This window comes from Ichthyophthirius multifiliis, assembly GCF_000220395.1.
Source record: "Ichthyophthirius multifiliis unplaced genomic scaffold scaff_1120509251164, whole genome shotgun sequence".
NCBI classification, from domain to species: Eukaryota; Ciliophora; class Oligohymenophorea; order Hymenostomatida; genus Ichthyophthirius; species Ichthyophthirius multifiliis.
Window position 1 is genome coordinate 107335 of NW_004086143.1, and position 15000 is coordinate 122334.

The 15000-nt window shown below is 18.9% G+C and overlaps 2 protein-coding genes across 2 annotated transcripts, besides 8 other annotated features; both read left to right on the forward strand. All coding sequences in view use genetic code 6, as the record gives it.

Annotated features, from left to right (window-relative positions):
• Positions 1-1388: 1388 nt before the first annotated feature.
• Positions 1389-1437: a microsatellite.
• Positions 1438-1726: 289 nt separating this feature from the next.
• Positions 1727-1769: a microsatellite.
• Positions 1770-1772: 3 nt separating this feature from the next.
• Positions 1773-1804: a microsatellite.
• A 70-nt stretch (positions 1805-1874) lies between these two features.
• On the forward strand, positions 1875-7756 carry IMG5_151880 (hypothetical protein; the record flags this gene model as incomplete). Its single annotated transcript, XM_004030828.1, has 13 exons — positions 1875-2465; positions 2527-2589; positions 2639-2691; positions 2736-2896; positions 2940-3310; positions 3356-4459; positions 4513-4956; positions 5023-5178; positions 5371-5493; positions 5635-5741; positions 5847-6234; positions 6278-7126; positions 7185-7756. 13 exons carry the CDS (start codon positions 1875-1877, stop codon positions 7689-7691), a joined length of 4917 nt encoding a protein of 1638 aa, XP_004030876.1. The 3' UTR covers positions 7692-7756.
• Positions 7757-8291: 535 nt separating this feature from the next.
• Positions 8292-8343: a microsatellite.
• Positions 8301-8343: a microsatellite.
• Positions 8344-9540: 1197 nt separating this feature from the next.
• Positions 9541-9585: a microsatellite.
• A 526-nt stretch (positions 9586-10111) lies between these two features.
• Positions 10112-10165: a microsatellite.
• Positions 10166-11425: 1260 nt separating this feature from the next.
• Positions 11426-11451: a microsatellite.
• A 2034-nt stretch (positions 11452-13485) lies between these two features.
• Positions 13486-14534, forward strand: IMG5_151900 (hypothetical protein; the record flags this gene model as incomplete). The annotated part of the gene is made up of 1 exon (XM_004030829.1): positions 13486-14534. A coding segment is annotated over one exon (645 nt), but the record flags the coding sequence as incomplete, so codon positions are not given.
• Between the last annotated feature and the right edge of the window lie 466 nt (positions 14535-15000).

The window sequence follows — 15000 nt, forward strand, 5'->3', positions numbered from 1 at the left end:
AGATTGGGTATATAATTTATTTATTATATAAAATATGATTTATTTTTTATTATTTTTAAATATAAAAAAATTTAAAGAATAGATGTAATATTAGTTGTTTTAGATTTAAAATACCTAAGTAGTTAAAATATATGTAGAATATTAAATAAATATGATACATGTGCACGATTAGTACTTATTTTATAAGGACTTTTTAACGAATATTTTCTATCGAATTTTTAAATGCATAATAAATATATTTTAAGAATTTTAGAAATAATTGTAATGTTTGCGGAATGTGAAGACAAATAAATATATTTCAATTTATGTTAAGATGAAATATTACATATATTTCTTGAGATTTTAGATGTAGAAGGTCTTCCTTTTATAATTCTATAAAAAGTAATAAGTATTTTTCGGTTTTTATGTAATGAACATTCGTTATTAAATAAATTGGAAAACTTTGGACTAATAAAAAAAGTACTGGGTCTTTTGGAAGATGAAAATAAAAAAGCGGAATGTTTAAATGATAAATATTTCCAGGATTTATTAAAAATAATTAATTATTTCCAGAATTTGAGTCACCCGAGATAAGAGTATTTAGCTTTATAAGGCGCAATTCCAATTTTAATAAGCATAGGAAGTAATAATTAAATGGAAATAAATTTGAAAAAAATTGCAATGTTGATTTTATGTCATTTTGTAAAGACTTCAAAATTGACAAGAAAAATGTTGATTGAATTTGGAGGACCTGGTATTTTCTTAAAACTTATAAATTTAGAAAATAATAAAATGTTCATTTTTAAAATTATTGATACTTTGGCTTCTTGGCTAGAGTTCGATTTAGAATTATTAGAAGAGTTTTTTTTAGAAAATATTCAATGTTTTTTGCCTAAAAACGAAAATTTAATTTAAATTATTCCTATTATTGGTAGAATTATTAGCCTTTCAGATAAAATTGGATAATGTATTGTGGAATAAGATTTGTTTGTCTTTTAGTTATGTAGTCTTTTAGTTGATTTTGATGAAAATTCGAAAATGTAAAACACGCCTCAAATTAAAATGAAAATTTTAGAAATCTTCTTTTGTATTTTAATTAAAAGCGATAGCATATAAATTTCGTATATTTATGATAAATATGAATTAGGAAAAAAATTAGCCCTTATTATTGAAAAATCAAAAGAATAAGGAGTAATTATTTTAGAGGAAATTTCTTAAAATTTAGTTAATATATGTGAAGATGCTAAAAAAAAAGTTATATAGAAAAATCAGAAAAATTTCAAATAATAATAATAATAATAAAATTTGTTTTTAAAAAAATGATCATTTTCTTCTTTTTTTAATTTATCTTATTTATATAGAAAAAAATCATATTTATACTTGTTTTATATTTTATAGTTATTTAGTTTTATAAATATATTTAATTTACTATATAAATTATTATATTTAATATAAATTGCTATTATGTCTATATATTATTTTTTTGTGAAGTTTTATTTTTTTTATTAAAAATATTAGTTTATATGATTTTATTTTATTTTAAAAATTCAACATAAAAAAAAAGGCGGATTATCTATCTATTTTTTAAGCGGCTTTTTTTTATGGTTGACTAAATTTATAAGAAGAAATTATAAAATAAAAAAAAATATGGACAAAAAGTATAATACATTATTTAAATTTCCTCCTATTTTTAAATAAAAATATATTGTTTCTTCCTATTTTAAAAATAAAAATAAATACTATTAAAAAAAATTATTTTTAAAAAATATTTTTAAATTATTTTTTAAAAAATAATATATATATATATATATATATATCTATATATTAATTAAATTTCAACAATCAAAAGTAAAAGTAAAATAAATAAAATATGGCTAAAAAAACAATAGCATAAGATGATATCAAAGTATTTTTTTAATATAAACAAATTAATAACTAAAAAAAAAAAAAAGAACTACAAATTAAAGGAAGGAGATTATTCAATAAACATAAAAGTAATAGAAGCTACTGACTTAATTCCAAAGTAAAATATATAATTGAATAAAAAAGATTCTTAAACATAAAAAAATAGAAATAAGGGTTTATTAGGAATAACTGAAGCACAAATATGTTCATCTTAAGTAACAGTAGAAGTAATGGACAAAAAAAAAACAACAAAAATTATAAAAGAATAATCAAGTCCTGTTTATAATTAAGGATGGACATTTTTTTTTAAGAATTTAAAATTAGAATAACTATAAGATGTATCTATAAAATTTACTGTTTTTGATAAATCAACTTTTAGTTCTAGTATTATAGGAAGTTATGAAGTTGACTTAACTTCTGTTTATTTTTAACCTATGCACGAATATTATCATACTTGGCTTACTTTAACTGACCCAACTGATGAAGTAGAAGGCCCTACTGGTTATATTTTTGTAAATATTACAGTTTTGGGACCTGATGATTCGGCAGCAGTTCATGATATTTCTGATGCAAAAAAACCTGTATTAATTTTTTTTAATTTCTTTATAAATCAAAAATAATAAACAATATATTTAAAAAAAGACTGCAGGTAAAGAAAATGCTTTAGTTCCTTAAAAAATAAACTAATAAGGACATGAAATATTAGTAAAAAAAATATATATAAAAAGCTTTATATTTAAAATTAATAATATAGATAAATATTTACAGAGCAGAAAATCTACCTTGTTTAGATATAGCATAAAATTCGTATATAGTTTAATTTATTTTTAATTAATTATAAAATAAAAAAGAATCGATGCTTATATAGTTGCAAAATTTGGGAGTATAATAAAAAAAACAAAAGTAGTATAATCTAGAAATCCTGAATGGAATTAATGTATTTAACTAGCATGTATGTTACCATGTTAAACAAAATAAATAACAATAAGCGTTTATGATAGAGATATAGGAAGTAAAATAAAATATATGAATTAAAAAATATTTTTTAAAAAAAGGCGAAGATGATTTAGTTGGTTAATTTAAAATAGATTTTAATAAAATACAAGGAAAAAAACCGATTCCATAATGGCAAAATCTTTATGGAGCCCCAGTTTGTGCTTCAGGACAACACGCAGATTTAATGAATTTCTATGGAAGTACTTTAGGATCTCATTATAGAGGTCGTCTTTTATATTCTGTAACTAGTTATAATAAAAATAATCCAAAAACAATATTAAGAAACCTTAATTTTTCTTTTCCAGATAATCCTATTCCTTAAACTACTATTCGTACATATATTTTATGGATAGATATTCTAGAAGGAAATGAAATTCCTGAAAAAAAAAACAATGAATTTTTTATACACGTTAGCATGGGTCCATATATGGTAAATTATTATATTTAAAAATAGAATATTTAAAAAAAAATAAAGTCATATTCAAATAAATCTATTAATTATTAAGGGTAAGTAAATTGGAATTAATCATTAAAAGAAAGAAAGGTAATATTTCCAGAAGACATTGAATAAATTCCTGATTTAATATTTTATGTAGCCGATGATAATTCGGAAGATTCCCGAATATGCTATAACAGATTAAAAGCAAGTAAAATATTGAATACTAATCCTGATTTTAATCCCAAAACGGATCATTAGACCTTCCTTTTGGAATTAAAAGAAGATCGTTCTTTGGATTTGGTAAAGGACGATGAGTTTCCAGGTTTTTTGACTGTAAGAGTTTCTTTATTAAAGTTCAGACCTAAAAAAGGCAAAGAAAGAGAATTTCTTTAAGGAAATAGTTTAAAAATGTTAGATTCATATTAATTAAGAGTGTAGCTTTATAATGGAAAAGAACTTCCTCCTGCAGATGATACAGGTGGATGTGACCCTTTTGTAAAAGTGAAATGTTCAGGAAAATCTGGTTGGTCAAAAGTCAAATAAAGAACGTTAAATCCAGGCTGGTATTAAAGTATTAATATTGAAGGCGTTTAATTACCCTCTATTTAGGAATTCATGGAAAGTAAAATGCCTACAAAAGGAATATTTTTGACATTATATGATTCTGATGACAATTAGAAAGAAAATGGACTAGAAAAACATTTTAAAAGAGCTTTTAATTAATAATTTTAATCTCTTTAATAGAAGTTTAAGAAATTCTATGGAAAAATTTCAGGAAAAAAAGATGATGAAGAAAATGATGATGATAATACTAGTTTAAATGATAAATAAAAGAAAGACAATAAATAGAATAATAATAATTCATAAATCAGTAATTTCTTAGTCTCCTAAAAATAAAATGATGAAGAATTAGATCTCATAACGGAAAATTAAGATTAACTTCTTTTAGACGATTCCGGTTTATAGATTGCTGATATAAATAAAATTGATAAAGATTTATTAGGAAGAATATGGATTCCTTTAGAACCTACACACGTTAAATTTAAATTAATACAAGAATAAGATGAACCAACATAATATGCAGATATTTTATATAGAAGACCTAAATGGTATCCTATAAAATATGATGCTACAGGAGAAGTATAATTTATATATAAATGTTTTTTTTTGTTATTATAACAAATATAAAAAAGTATACAGGATAAGTTTTATTAAGTTATGCAATTATTCCAACTGTTTATTAAGATAGAATTGCTTCAAAAAGGCTTTTTCCAAGAAGTTAAACTTAGGTTTTAACATTTTTTATTATAGGAGTTAGAGATATTGATTTTGAAGTTATGGGATTTACTCCTTAAAAGTTGTAGGCAAGTTTTGATATTTCAGGAGATAATTAACAACAAATTAAAACTGATAAAATGAAAATTAAAGACGATGGTGCTAATGCAAATAAAGCTATTGAAATGGTCCTTTAAGTCCCTAATAATAAATCTTTTGGACCTATAATTGATGTTTTCTTGTGGGATGGTACTGATGGAAATGAAGAGGAATTTTTGGGTTATAGTTCCATTAAATTTAATGATTTTAGAAGTAAAAAATCCGATGCTGGATAAGAAAAAGAAATAGATTCGGAAGATACTGTAAAAAAACATACATATATTTTTTTCTTTTTTAACAAAAAAATATTTTATTAATAAAAAAAAAAGAGTATTGTTGATGTTTTAAAATAATAATTTGAATTAGAAGAAAAAAGACAGAAAGAATTGTTGAATTAATAATAAGAAAAAGAGCAGAAAAAAAATGAAAAATAATAAAAAGAGGAATATGATGAAGAAATGAAAGCTTATCGAAAGTTGCTTTTTGTAAAAAAAAAAGATAGGCTTATATAAGCAAATGAAAATGATTTAATGATTTCAAATAATTCATAAAAATATATGGATTTATTAGGAGATAAAAGTGAATAGAAAATCAAATAAGAAATAGGCATTTAATCTTTAGAAAATAAATAATATATAAATATGGTAAAAAATAAATAAATTAACTTTGATTAATAGTATTTATTATAAAAACATATTACTTTGGGACTCCCTTAATTTGAAAATGAAGACGATGAAAACTAACAGCTTTTAGAAGGAAGACAAGAATTAAAAGAAGAAGATATTTAAATAGTAAATACAGTAAAATTCAATCCATAAAATATTATTATAAATACGAATCCAGGATCTCATTTCTAAAACAATCAAAATAATACTAATATTCCAAAGCATTTTAATCATACAGATATCAATATCGATTAATGTTCAAATAATAAATAGTAGTTTAATATGCCAAGCTAATATGAAGAAGAAAATAAAGAATAATAGTCACAAAAATAATTAGTTTAAGATAAATCCACTATGAAAGAGAGAAGAATTTCTTTATTAGAGTAATAAAATAGTATAAATAATGAGAAAACATAAGAAAATGAGAAAAATATAATTTAAGATGAAAAAAATATAGAAATAAATTCTTAAATAAAATAAATGAAAAGATCATAAGAAAAAGATCTATCTACTTTCATGCCTAGAGATAGTTTAACTTTTTCCATAAAATCTCATTCTAAAAAAGAATTGACAAAAGAACAAATCGCTTAAGATGGAAAATTAATGCTTCCAATTATAAAAGAAGATGAAGAATAAGACGAAAATAAACTTTTATAAAAAACTGCTAGAATGTTTAACATTTTTAAAAAGCATAAGCATATGATTATCTAAGAATATGAAGATTATGATACTGATGAAGATGAAGATCTTGATATTACTCCTGGATGGTAAAAAAATAGGGAGTTTTATCCTTAAGAATTCGAAAAATATTACTTTCCTACTAAAAAACTAAAATGCATTGATATTATGAAAGGTCAATCAAGAGGAGTTAAAAAAGTAATTTTTTGTGTTTTTTTTTATCTTTTTTTTATAAATAAAGAATATTTTTTCTTTTGATAAACCAAGCATCCCATAAAAGCTAGCAACTTTAAAATGCATTTTTATTGAAAAAAATAAATAAATATAAACAAAAATCGAAAATTTAAAATAATTAATGAAAGAAAAAAAATATATATGTCGTGTTTATATTACTAGAGGAAAAAATATAGGAGGTGAAGGTTCGAATTTAGATACTTATTTGAAATTATAATTAGGATCGTATAAAAAAGACTTAAAAAGTAATTCTTCAAATTAACAAATTTTATATTTATTTTTTTAAAAAAAAGAAACTACTCTAAGACCAGAAACATGCAATCCAGATTATTATATATGTGAAGATATAGAATGTACACTTCCAGGAAGTGCAGTCTTGAAAATATAAGTATGGGATGATGCTTTTGGAAGAGACTAATTGGTAGGGTAAACATAAATAGATATGGAAAATAGAATATTTACTGCCAAATGGGTAAAACTTGACAGAAAACCATTTGAAAATAGAAATTTATATCCAGAAAATGAAACTTTATCAATAGGATAATTAGAAATTTGGGTAGAACTGATTCCCTTTAGGTTTTTAAAGGATTATTTACCAGAAAAAATAGCTCCTCCCCCTAAATATGAAATGGAGCTAAGAGTTATTGTTTGGGAAACTAAAGATTGTGTATTTAAAGATGAAGCTGAACAATGTAATGACATATTTGTTAGATGTTTTTTAAAAAACTAACCTGCTAAAGTATAAGAAACTGATGTACACTGGAGATGTAGAGCAAATGGATCTTTTAATTGGCGAATGAAATTTAGACAAACTTATCCTTTAACCATTTCAGATTACGGAGGAGATTAATTATAAGTACATTATTTATTTCAGTCAAATAATAAAATTTATTATTTTATCTAAATAAAACAAGGTACAACTTTTAGATAAAGATTTAGTAGCTTCTAATGATATTATAGGAGAATGTGCAATAAATCTTAACTAACATAAACTAATAGATAAATGCGTAAAAAGATAAAAAGCAGTAACAATGTAAATGAAAGAGCTTTCCAAAACAGGTAAAATTGTAGATAAACAATGGTATTAAGTTTATAATCCTTTAGTTAGAGACAAAGCGAAAAATCTTATCCCTTAAGGGCAAGTATGCTTAAGCATTGAATTAATCCCTGTTAAAGCTGCCGAAGAAAAAAAGAACGGATTAGGTAGAGATGCTCCAAACAATTTCCCGCCTTTACCTGAACCTTCAGGAAGACTTAAATTTGATATATTTCATCCATTTTAATTCTTAAAAGATATTATTGGACCTAATCTATATAAAAAATTCTGTGGAATTATAATTTTTGTACTTTGTTTTGGTATTTGTTCTATTGTTGGGTGGATGCTTATTTCATAAATTATTGCTATTTCAATTGTTAAATGATGTTTAAATATATTTCATATAAAACTTATATTCATATATAACGTTAAAACCTTAATATAAGACAAACACATTTTTATTTTTTTCTAAAATTAGATTTGACTTAATATAAAGGAAATTTAAAAAAAAATAAAAAAATCTTAATTAAGCATTCATTTTTTTAATATATAAATGATACTTCAAATATAAATATAGTTTTTTTCAACTTTAGATAAACTTTAATAAATATATATAATTTTTTAAGAATAATAAGATCTATGTCTTATTATTTCATTTCTTTTCTTAATTTTTTAAATTATTTATTTAATTTGACTTAAATACTCTTATTTTTTTAAAATAAAAAAGCTAAAAAATTATTCCAAAAAAATTAAATTTAAAATAATATAATAAAGAATGAGAAACAAACAAATTAAAAACTTCATCTTAATTATTATTTAAACATATAAATAAGAAAAAATATAAGGAAATAGAAATTTATTAATTATTTATTTTATATTTATAACATAAATTTCATTAGGGAACCTAAAAAATATTATTATTTTGGGATAAATCCGAATAAGAAATAAAAAAAATTAATATATTAATTTTTTATAGATTTTTTTTCTTTAATTATTTTTTTTAACCTTTTTTTTTTTTTTTAACCCTTTTTTTTTTTGTTGGTTTTTTTTTTTAAAAAAAAAAGATAAAATAAAATAATTTATAAATAAGTAAGTAATACATATATAAAAAATAATATTCTAAAAATTTCGTTAAAAAATCCTCTAATATAAGACACATTAAAATAATAGACTTAATTTAATATTTTTTCTTAAAATATGAAGTTTATATTGTCTTAGAATATATGTTGTCTAATTTTACAAAAAAAAAATATATATATATATATTATTTAATAATGATTTTTTAAAAAATTTAAAATTTATTTATTTTTTTGTGTAATTTAGTATAACTAATAAAATGAATCCTTCAATATATATGTTCTCGTAAAATTAAATACGAATAAATATCATCGTCTTTTTAAAGTTTAGTCATAGATTAAATTTATGATAAATATAATAATTATATATATACAAAATTAAATATTATATTATAAGAAAAGATAATTAATAAGTAAACAATAAAAAATCACCAGAATTATTTTTTGGATAAATGTATGGTAAATATATAAGTATTTAATATAAATTTATTCTTTGCCTTATATTATAAAATACAATATTTTTTAGAAGGATTTTAGACTTCTTTTTCATTTACAAGAAATAATGTTTAATCTTTTAAACTTTTTCCCAACATAAAAGGACAACTAATAATATTTGGTAAAATATCATCGAACTTTTATAATAAATAACAAATTACTAATGTATTATTTAAATCCACCTTCTAAACTTTATAATTAATAATTATTATAGATAATTCGGTTTCATTAAAATCATATTAAATTAAATATATTTTCTCTTGAATCGGATCTCGATTTATCCTTGTATTTTTATTATAAATATTATTTTCATTATATTATAAGATTGCTGATTATATTTATTTATTCTATTAAATGACATAAATCAAATAATATATTATAAAATAGATATGCAATTTACATTTTTAATATTTTATTTATATACTTTTATCTACAGTCAATTATCTTTATATTTAGTTTAATCTTATTCAATTTTAGATATAATATATTGGATATAATATAAAAAAGTTTCATATATATTATATAATAAAATCATAATTGTAATTAAAGATATATATAGTCTATAATAATTATATTTAATGTATACTTAGTAATATATCTATGTTTTGTAGCTAATTAAGTCAAACAATTCTAATGATTATAATTAGAAAAAATAAAGTATATTATTAAAATAGTAATTAGAAATATTATAATAATAATAAAAATATTTAAGTTAAACATATTATTTTTAGTATTAAACAAAATATTCCACAAAGCCTATTTATATTTTACTTTAAATTCAAATATAGCTTTTAATATAAGTTTTAATTGAGAGAATTCCTTTAGAAATTGCTTAACTTCATATAACCAAAAATACGAGAGTATTTATCTCAAGAATATAATAAAATTAATTGTTTCAGAAACAAGAGAGGGAATAAACCAAAAAAATATTTTGGCTTGTTTGAAATATATAAAATATAGATTTAAATGAATTATAAATTCAAAGTAAGAAGAATATTGAAATATATCTAAAATTTATGTTTAAAATAAAGTAACTAATTCATAGGGGAATAATTAACAATTAAAAATGGTGGTGGTGATATATGTTTTGATATAGTAAAATTACACAATTAAAATAAATGGAATAAGTAATATAAATAAAGAAAATATAGGTTTTAAAAAATAATAATAAAAGAAAATTAAAAAGCTCATAAAAAATTTATTATAATTTTTTACCTTTGATTAAAAATTATTAAATTAATAATATTAAACTAATTTATAAAAAATAAATTATAATATAAATATTTATTTTTTTATATATTTGTTAAAGTTTTTATAATATTTTTGTTTTGAAAATTATTTTTATTTAATATGGAATCATTAATTCATCTACCTCAAATAGAATAAAATAAAAAAAAGTTTTAAATAGTTCAAAAAATAAATTTAATAAAGGAAAATCAAGAAAATTAAATTAAGAGTGAAAAAGAAACATTTCAATTAATCAATTAATCATATAATTAATTAAATAGTTTTATTTAATCTCCAGAAACTCTTAATGCTTATAGTAATGTATTTAATTCTTTAAATGAAAAAATTATATATTCTAATAAACAAATACACAAGAATAAATAAGTTTTAAAAAAGGCAAAAACAGCATAATAATATTAACCAGATAAACAGGTTTTTATTTTAAGTAAATAATATTTTTAAATAAAAAAAGTAAATAAATAAATTCAAAAAACTAAGCAGCATTCTTTCATAATCTGACGAGGAATAGTTTATAAAAGAAAACTGGACAAAAGTTTAAAAATATGAATTGCCAACAGGAGAAAGTATTAATTATTTAATGATAAATTTATCAGAAAACTTAAGAAATATGTTAAAATATAGGAGTTGCAAACATTGTATACATACAATAGAGAAATTTTCAAATTATAATTAAAAATTGAAAGCATTTATTGATATAGAAAATACTTAAATAAAGGATTATACATAATAATTATTACTAAAAAGATATTTAAAATTAACATATAAATAAAATTAAAAAAATGAAAATTTATTTAAACATAATTAATAATTGTTAAATAATATTCTTGATTTAAATAATAGATTAGAAAAAGTAAATATCGATTGTGAAAAAGACTAAATACATATCATATAAGATTCTTTGATTGATATTACAAAAGAAGTTTAAAGTATTTTTTGTATTTTATATTTTTTAAATTATTTTTTTTAAAGATAAAGAAAATGCTTTTAAAAATTTCATTTTTTCTAATAATAAAAGATAAAGCGTTTCTTAATTTAATGAAATTCTTTAAAATAAATATGCAATTAATTTAAGAATCATGTAAACATAATTATATCAATAAATTAGGTCTTGTGAAGAAAAACATGGCGAACTTAAGTTAATTAAACGTAAAAACCTTTATAAAGTTCAGGAGATTGATAAAATTGTTAATGTTTTAGGAATAATTAATTCTTGAAATATATAAAAAATATATTTATTTTAAGTTTTCTTTTTTTTATTAATTTTTGTTGAAATATTAATTATATTTTTTTTTTTTTTTCTAAAAAAAAAAAAAAAAAAAAAAAAAATTGTCCTTTTTCACATTAAAATAATCCTTTTTAATATTTTTTATATATATTTTTATTGATTTTTTTTTTACTTAATGATATAGATTAATAGCGGCATAAAAAAATATTAAAGAAAGAATATTTTTATCAAAAAAAATAATAAATAATTTACAATTATGAATCTTATTTATAAAAAATATATAAAAGATTAATATATATGTTTATTTACTTTGAAAATCTAATCATTAAAACTATTCCTATAATAAAAAGTATTAGTATTCCATTATAGTAAAATAATAATTAAATAGAAAAATCAATATTATTTAAGTATTAATAATCTAAAAATAACTTAATTTAATAAAAATAAGAAAAACTATTATTTTATTTTTTTTGATTTTTAAAAAAAATATTACATCAAAAATTTTAAACTATTTTAAATTTTTCACTTATATTAAATAAATAATTGAATAGAATTAAAATGTAAAGAATTATATTTTCAAATAATATTCAAATGAAAAATCCATTTTTAATTTTCTTTATTTTATTTTTTCCTAGAATTTTATATTTTTATTATATTAAAACAATTTTTTTTTTTTTATATTTTACTAAATATTATATAAAAATATATAACAAAAAGAAATTTATTAAATGAAAATAAATATATCAAATTTCAAAAAAATTGTAAAGTATTTATTTTTAACTTATTGTAATAATTTAAATAAAATATGGCATAAATTTTTAAAATAAGATTTTAAAATGATAATATATATTAAAATAATACATATAGGAGTATTAATTTTTTTTTTTTATATTTACAAATTAAAATTATGAAAGTTATATATTTTGTATTCTTAAATCTCATGTATTTTTCTATTTAATTCGTATTTTTCGGATATAAAAGTTAAAATATTTTATATTTTTAACTATTATACTATTTTTATAAAATCTAATAAATTTTCTTTATTTAAATAAATAAAAAAAAATCAAAAGCTTCAATATATAAAAATAATTATTTAAGATTTTCGCGAAATAATTTTTTGTTTAAAATATTTTTTTTTCTTTTTTCTTTAACATACTAAATATAAAATATATATTCACAAATTTTAATTTAATATATTTTATATTTGTATTAAATTTATCCTCACGCTAATTTAATTTATAATAATATTTTTTTTTATTATTTCACTTTTCATTTTACTTGTATTTTTTTACTAGTTATTCAATCATTTTTTATAGTATTTATATATCCCCTTTGTGATTTTTTAAAAAGTACCAATATTTTTATTATATTTATTCTATTTTTGTTATTAATTCATAAGTATTTTAATGTTAATTTTCAAAATTCTGCTATAAATGTTTATGAATAAGACTTTTGAATGAATGTCTTTAATTACATTTTATAATTAGTTACTTTTTTTATATTTAATAATAATCTTTTAGGTTTAAGTTTTTTATTGTATTTTTAAAAAATTTATTTTTTTTATATTCATTTTACCTTTTACAGTTTTATTTATATATTTATTCCCATTATTCAATTATTAGATTTACCTTTAACTTTTTATTTAATGTTTATCTTTCTATATCTAAGTTATGTTAATCTATTATGTTTTTTGAGAATTTAATTGAAAATTATTATAAGTTTTTAACTTCTAAATCTTTCATTATTTTTTCGCAATTTAAATATCTAGGTATTCCAAGTGTTTTTTTAAAGGAACTTTCATAACATTTATTTAATTCTTATTAAAATACTTTTCTTTTATCAAGATCTCTTATTAAGGTAATTGCGTATTAAAATTATGATTAAATGAAGGTTTTCCATATATAGATGTTACTTAGAATAATATTATTATCCTGTTTATGTTTTTGGGTTAAATATTAATATTTTTTTAAATTGTCTTTTATTTTTTGTATTTATAGGTTAAGTTTCATATTATCTTATATTATTATTCCTAAATACTTATATTTGTTTGTTTATTCGAATTTATATGTTTGAAGCTCTCTTTATACTAATATCATTTTTTTTTTTGTATACTTAACTATTTTTTTTAGATTTCTTTAAAATCATCCATTCGCATTTATCGTATTTTAAACTTAATCCATATTTATTACATGTTTAAATTAATATTTTGCAGTATTATCAAATTTAATGAGAAGGAGTTGTATGATAAAAACATGTTGCTAGGTCGTCCGCATAAAATAATTCAAGTAATTCAAAATTAATTTACTCATTAACTTCTTTAAATATTTATTACAATGCATAGATAAATATTATGGGAGACAAAATAGAGCTTTGCAGACATCCTTTTCTAATTTCAAAGCCATTTACAGTTATTAGACTATATAACCATTTTATCATATCTAATAAGTATTAGGGAAATCCTTATTTTTTCAATAAGTTATTAAACATAAGTTCCTAATTTGGTGAGTCAAAGGCTGATTCAAAGTCGAAAAATATTATTACTGGATGTTATTGTTTTTCATTAAGTTAATTTTTTGCCCATGTAATTAATCTAAGAATTTAAATTGTTGTGTTTTTTTTATTTGTAAATCCAGATTAATTAGTTTTAATTTTTTCTATTATTTATTGTTGTACTAGCTATTTAATATGGTTTAGAATAGATTTTTCTATTACTTTAACAAAAAATGGTAGGATAGTAATGGGTCTGCATTATTCGAGTTATAATTCTTTTTCTTTTTTGATAATATAGATTTGTCTTGCTTTAAAGTGATTTATATATTTTAGCGGATAACTTATTATGTTTAATATTATTTGTTTAAGTTTTCATCAATAATTATCTTTTATATTTTATTTTTTTACTAATTTTTTAATATAACTATTGGTTTGACTATTTAATCATTTATTAGATCTTCTGTGTATGCTTTGTTTTTCGATAATAATTTTAAATTAATGTTATCTATAATAATATTTTTTTATTAATTATTTAGATTCCAAACATTCTATTTATTTTATGGATTGATAGGGCTGTTATAGTGATTATGAAAATATTTTGTTAGTATTTCTATTTATTGTGATATTTAATATATTGGTTCATTATTTTAATCATATAATTCAGTTTATTTAAAAATTAATATTTAATTGTTCCTTTTAATATTGTAAATGTTTTTAAGTTATTTGTAATATATATTTGGATTCTATTTATTATATTTAATTTAATTTTTCGATTATATCTTTATATTTTCTTTGCTATATTTTTTTAAATTCAGCTTATTATAATTATTTCGTTTAATTAAAAGTTACCATTTCTTAATATTATTATTATTTTATTGGATTGTTTAAGTTTTTATTATTACATTCTTAAAAAAGTTTTTTTATATATCTAAATTTTTTGTTAATATTCTTTTATATTTAGGATACATTTGATATATATTTTTGTTATTAATTTTACATATGTTTTTTTAATTTATCAATTAAATTAAATATCTATAATTAATTATTCGGGATATTAAAGGCTTTTTATAGTAGTTTTTACATCAATAATAATATATTTATTTTTAAGTTATATGGGGAAAGGAATTTTTTCATTATATTAGTTTCTATTTATTATTAGA